The following is a 6,036-nucleotide window of genomic DNA, read 5'->3' as shown; positions in this document are numbered from 1 at the left end:
ATAAATTCAACTTAGTTCATACCTTTATAATAAAGTTTATTTAAAAAAATGTATATAGCAATTTATTTAAAAAAATAGGAACATTAGAATGCTAATGAATCATTTAAAAAAGCTACACAAATAAAATAAATGGTTGAGACAGTTAACATGACCTTCATAAAGGCAAATAAATGTTCTAAAATAAAGCGGTCATTTGGGACTATTAACATGGCCTTTGTGAAGGCAGATAAACATTCTAAAATAAAGAATAGTCTTTTATGACTGTTTAATGACCGTTATGAGGGGAAATAAGTGTTCTAAAATAAAGAACAATCATTTAAGACAATTAACATGTCCTTAATGAATGCAAATAAACCTGAAGGTTTTGATCTATTAATGTAACCTTTATGAGGGCAAATAAATGTTCTCAAACAAAAGAACAGTCATTAAATGTTCTAAAATAAAGAATAAATATTTAGTACAGTTTGCATGACCTTTATGATGACAAATAAATGTTCTCAAAAAAAGAACAGTCATAAAGTGTTCTAAAATAAATAATTATTTAGGAAACTTTATATGTCCTTTATGTAGGCAGATAAACCTTTTGAAATAAAGGACAATCATTTTGGACTACTTACACAATCTTTATTAAATACAAATAAGATATTTGATATAAGATAATAAGCAAAAGATATGTACAATATTTACAAACAAAACTATTTACAGTGAAGGATTTCCTTCATTCCTCTTCTCATGCAGCCACTCTTTTAGTGTCTTTCCCTCTGCTGTGGCACAGAAGTAGAAGCTGCCCACCCTGGTGTGCCCAAACTCTTTTTTTCTGGGCTGCCCACATCGAGTGCACGTGTGATCTTTTCGTGCAGGTTGCTGGGAACGGGGCAGCCCTTGCTCTTGAGCTAAAAACTCTGCTGCCTTCCTCTTCCTCCACAGAGTTGTTCTGCTCATCGATGTTCCTGCTGCTGGAGCAGAGAGGGATGCTGCCAGTGGAGCAGAGAGAGACGCTGGCCATGGAGCAGAGAGAGACGCTGGCCGTGGAGCAGAGAGAGCGGGTGCTGATGCAGGGGGAGGAGGTCGCTGCCCACGTCGCGTGGCCTGACCTGACAGATCAGGGTTTTCAACATAGGGGAAAGGTTGAAGTGATGACCCAGGTGCAGAGGGCATTGACGTCATCTGCCTGGCTGCAGGAAGCTGGGTGTGAGACACCATGCTGATCTGAGGTAAGGGCACACTCAGAGCCAGCACATCTGCCTCCAGCTTCTTCCTGTAGTTGTTGTACCTGTTTGAAATGACACAATTAATAGGATGAACATAATCTGAGAATTGTAAAATTACTTTTATAGCTGGCTTTCAATGAAACTACTTACCAGACAGAAAGCGTCCGCTGATTGACCTCAAACAGCTGAATTCTTGTCCGTCCCCTCAGTGCTGGGCAGTTCCCCACCAGTCTCCGTATGGCCTGGTAGTCATGTAGAATGGCAGCCCAGCGGTTCATTGAAACGCCCCACTTCACCTTCCCCGCTGGATGAATGGACCAGAGCTCCAGACATACTGCCTCTACAATTCTACTAATATTTGGCTCCAGACATACTGTCTCTAGAATTCTACTAATATTAGGCCACTGCGCAGGACCCGAGCCCTGCCCCAGCACACACCTGTAAAATAAAATAGGGGATTATAAAGCATAAAAAGCATAGTCATTTATATTTTTACAGCTCAAAGTGTGCAAATGTTTAACTTACCGCTTCAGGCTCTCTTTTCCATGGCAGGTGGAGGTTTTGGAGTGGGTGGCCTTGAACCTGCCTTGCAAAAGTCTCTCCTTGTGTCTCGGCGGATAGGAAACACCCTGTCTGTCACTGTCCGGCAGTCTGTCCCACAGCCGAACGATGTCAGTGGCTTCCCTGTCCGAGACACAAGGCTTTTCCCTCAGCTCGACAAGGTATCTGGCCAAGTCCACCACTCTGTCAAAACCTGGCGTCCCGTCTGGTCCTCTGCACACCTAACAAGAAGAAAGAAGATCAGTTAGTATGGATGAAAAAGTCCTCCAAGTGATGGCATGGCAAAGGATGCTTGTATGCATACATACATCTTCCTGGGGCTCAGGTGGCAAGTCCTGGGAGGACTGAGAGGGTGACGGTGAATCCCGAGACAAGCATATAGCTTCCTTGGTTGAGACTAAAGAAAGAGGGGAGATGGTGTGGTCCTGTTCCTCTGCCTCATCCCCAAATCCCTCATCTTCTATATCGCCCAAGTCCGCTGGGATTCCGTCTGGGACATCTGGGTCCCGCCCAAAGTTCTCCCTGAACTCCCAGGACTGCTGCGAGCACAGGTACTCCACCCCGATGAGCTCGCCTGTCAAAAGAAAATTAAATAGAAAACAAGGTTGTAAAACAGAAGTCTGTGCATTACAAAAAAACAACAAAGCATGACATTATAGACACATACCTGTGTACTGTCCTGGCTTGGAGTAGTCTTGTACAAGACTACAGCCAAGAAGACGCTGGCTGAGCTCATTTAGGCTGTGCTGGAGTGAGCCACTGTAGCAGCGCAGCGACAAGGGAGCATTGTGTGTGACGGCAGCAGCAGCGCGGTCCTCGTTCCACCGCTCCAAACCCTCAAGCAGATAAGCCTGGAAATTTTCCAGGTTAGCGCTCGTTCCTGATTAAAAAAAAGGAAACATTAACACTAATTTAAAATGACAAATGACATGAAATAGACTATCACAAAAACACACCTCGAGGTGGATGTGTGTAATCTTACCGGGTATGAAGCGGTTGAGGTGGTTATGGAAGGACTCCAGGGAAGTGGACCCCCGAGCGCAGCGGTACACAGGAAGTGTTAGCCCTCCCTTTGTAACACTTCCTGTCTGGGTGTACAGCTGCACTCCAGGAGGGTCCTGGATGCAGGGAAGATGACGCCTTTGAGTGTCCCAGATGACGTCCATCCTCTCCTGGTCCATCAAGGGGATGCCCATGGTTTCCCTGGCGTCCTTGAAGGCCTCCAGCATCTGTCCGATCAGCTGCTCTGTCTCCTCCACGCCACGTGTGCAGCGGCGGTAGTGCTGCGCCAGCTGTCTGGAGGTGAGCCTGCCGGTCAGCTGCTCATCAGTGAGGCCTCTGATGCCCTGCTGTTGCTCCAGCTCCCTCCTTTTCGCCTCCCTCAGCAGGGCCACATCTCCCTCGTCCCAGACGAAAATGCAGGCAGAGAGCTTTGCCATGAACAGACCATAGAGCGGGTGGCTGTCAGTGTGCAGACCTGCAGCGAAGCGCCGCATGAAGTGCCACACATCGAGACGAACCACCAGATCACTCCAGCCGCTGAACATGGCAGCTGCTCTAGATGTTCCCACAGAAGAGCAGCAGTCTCTGTCCACATACAGGAGCGTGGGGGGAGCGACTCCAGCCGCCTCGAACCTCCTCACCAGGCCCGTGGTCATGGGCAGCAGTCCCTGACCTTCATGTGAGGTGAGCACAGACATGAGGACCTGTCCGTGCTCATTGCCCACATTGGTGACCCAGGCTGCGGTCCCAGCTGCAGCTCCCGCCAGTTTTTTGGCCACCTGTTGTCGGAAAACAAAACAATTCAATGAGCTCCAAACATGCCTTACATATACAAAGGATTAAATCTATTTAAAATAATCTGTGATTAATACGTTACCTGTTTTGTGGAGTCCATTTTCAGGATGGACCCAAAGACAGAGGTGACCCTGGCTTTTAGCTCACTATACCGGGACCGGACATCCTCTGCGTGGACAGAGAGGAGCCACTGGGCAGTTGGTACAGGTGGCATCGGAGGTGGAGGTGTGATGGGCCGTGTGGTGGTGCCCTGAAACCGGTCACACGCAGACAGGTACTGCAGGGTCCTCTCCATCCAGTCCTCACTATGCTGTTCACATAGTTTGTGATATAACATTGTGGCGCTGTTGCCGAGAGAGCGCTCCCTCATCAACTTTGCCACATGCATATCACAAGAGAACCTGTTAAAATAAGCAGACAAACCAAGGCAAAGTTTATAAAAGTTAATTTAAAGTGTTATTCTTTTTCTAAAGCAAAGGTGTGATGTTTCCCACACACACAAAAAAACTGGGCTCAATGGGGGGTCGTTAACTCCTGAATAGGTGACGGGTGCAGTGTCTCAAGGTGTTGGAATGCTATTGTTCTGAGTTTGACACCTCTGAAAGGTCAAGCTAAGTTCAATGAAGGGTCGTTCACACATTCTGAATAGAACCTTGACTCGCAGACACAGTGTCTTGTGAAAAAACTTCAAAAGAAAGATAAGGCTTGTTTTGTGTACAAATTACGTGTAATTAATTTTAAAAAGTAAATGTTATTTTAAAGTCATTTAAGTTGCATTATTACCATTACAGCCTAGTTAATGGTGTAACATTTTAGTAGTTAACTGCACCTGCCTATGTATTTTTGCCTACAATAAGAAAATTTTTTTCATGACTCACCGGTAAGTGAGGATAGCTGGGAACATCCTGCGGTGAGCCGGATCCAGCTGGTCCAGGATGTCGTAGGACCACGCGGCCAGCTTTTTATGGCAGCGCTGACACTCCAGGTATTCCGTCGCCAGAAAATACCAGCCGTGTAAGTTCAGCACCCGCCTCACTGTCTTGTAGAGCCCACAAGCTGTCAGTCGCTGACCGGACCGTCTGCAGTGTGGTGAGCTGCAGATCAGCTTGTAGGACCACATCCTGTAGGGCATCCACAAACACAGCGGCCAGGTGAAGAACACATCTGGCGATGCTGGAGGCTGATGATACTGCAGACGTGGCTGGGGAGGGTACCACCACATCTGCAGATTATCCGTCAGCACGCGCACTCTGTAGGTGTTTTGTTTGCTTTTCGCGATATACTCAATAATATCAAATCGCACATCGTTAGAACAACAATTACGATATTAATCGCAGATCATACATATCGCACACCCCTATTCTGTTTAGATTTTTATAATGCATTGTCTTCTTATCGATCCACCAGTTCACATTTAAAGCGTGTTTGCAGGGTAAAAACATGGGTCGATTTTCGCATTGGTCTGAAATCTGTCTGAACAAAACAACAGTTTTATTTAAAATGCTCATTCATTCTCTGACAGCAGGTGGAGCGTTTGGTAGAAATATAACTGTTTCCCGGGTAACGGCAAAACACAAAGCAGCACAGCACCGGACTTTGAACCTGCAGCGCTCATGTTTATTTCATGAAATCATAACGTTAGCCTTTTGAAGTTTGTCACATTCAGCCATATCGCAATTCTGGTCTTTCCGTCCCCAAATTTAAGGCCTCTTGAAATCATAATTAAGACTTTCTTGAACAATTTAAGACTTTTCAAGGCCTTAAATTTGATACAACTAAATGTAAGACTTTTTAAGACTTTAAGACCCGCGGAAACCCTGATATACACAAGCACACTTCTGGTGTGAAAACTGTACCTCAGAAGCCGCTGACACCAGCCTTTGAGCGGTTCTTTGCTCAAGCGAGCTGAGCGGATTGGCGTTGAAGGTGGTGCTGGTGGTGGAAGTACTGTGAAGAACACATCATTTAAATTTTGTAATCAGTACTAATGATTTAATTATTTTCAGTTTATAGGCATTTATGGTTACATAATACTATATGACACAAAAGACACTCTATAACACTCACCCTGTGGCTCCGCCTCCATGACTGAAGCCAGAAGATCTGCATCTGTTGGCTCTGAGTGCAGAAAATTGACAATGTTATTTATAATTACATTAGAACGTGCATAGAATTAAGCCAGGTATAGATCTAAAAACTCACCGTGTGCTGTGGCTGGCTGGGAATGGGAGCTTTGGGTGGGAGGAGGAGAAGCCGGACGTGAAGGGTGCGGGACAGGCTGGGATGCAGAAGATGGCTTTTTTCTCTCTTCAGCCCTAATTTTCTTCTGGTCCCTCTGCAAGATGTATTTCTTCAGGGCATCCATCTTGCTGCCTGCGCTGGTTTTCTTGTTTCTAATGAACTCCACATAGCTGCAGAAAAAACAAAATAATATACATGAATGATTAGAGTAAAATACATACAAAAC

At 45.6% G+C, this 6,036-nt stretch overlaps 1 protein-coding gene across 1 annotated transcript; it reads right to left on the bottom strand.

Annotated features, from left to right (window-relative positions):
• Positions 1-1,732: 1,732 nt before the first annotated feature.
• LOC107726143 (uncharacterized) lies at positions 1,733-5,980 on the bottom strand (the record flags this gene model as incomplete). The annotated part of the gene is made up of 9 exons (XM_016535654.1): positions 1,733-1,993; positions 2,081-2,346; positions 2,440-2,652; positions 2,755-3,553; positions 3,652-3,970; positions 4,448-4,819; positions 5,426-5,516; positions 5,637-5,687; positions 5,772-5,980. Coding segments are annotated over 9 exons (2,581 nt in total), but the record flags the coding sequence as incomplete, so codon positions are not given.
• Positions 5,981-6,036: the final 56 nt, after the last annotated feature.

The sequence above is a fragment of the Sinocyclocheilus rhinocerous genome, unplaced genomic scaffold (assembly GCF_001515625.1).
Source record: "Sinocyclocheilus rhinocerous isolate Xijiao unplaced genomic scaffold, SAMN03320098_v1.1 scaffold5264, whole genome shotgun sequence".
Lineage (NCBI taxonomy): Eukaryota > Metazoa > Chordata > Actinopteri > Cypriniformes > Cyprinidae > Sinocyclocheilus > Sinocyclocheilus rhinocerous.
Note: the sequence above shows the minus strand (reverse complement) of the source record. Positions and strands in the feature narration are given on the sequence as shown.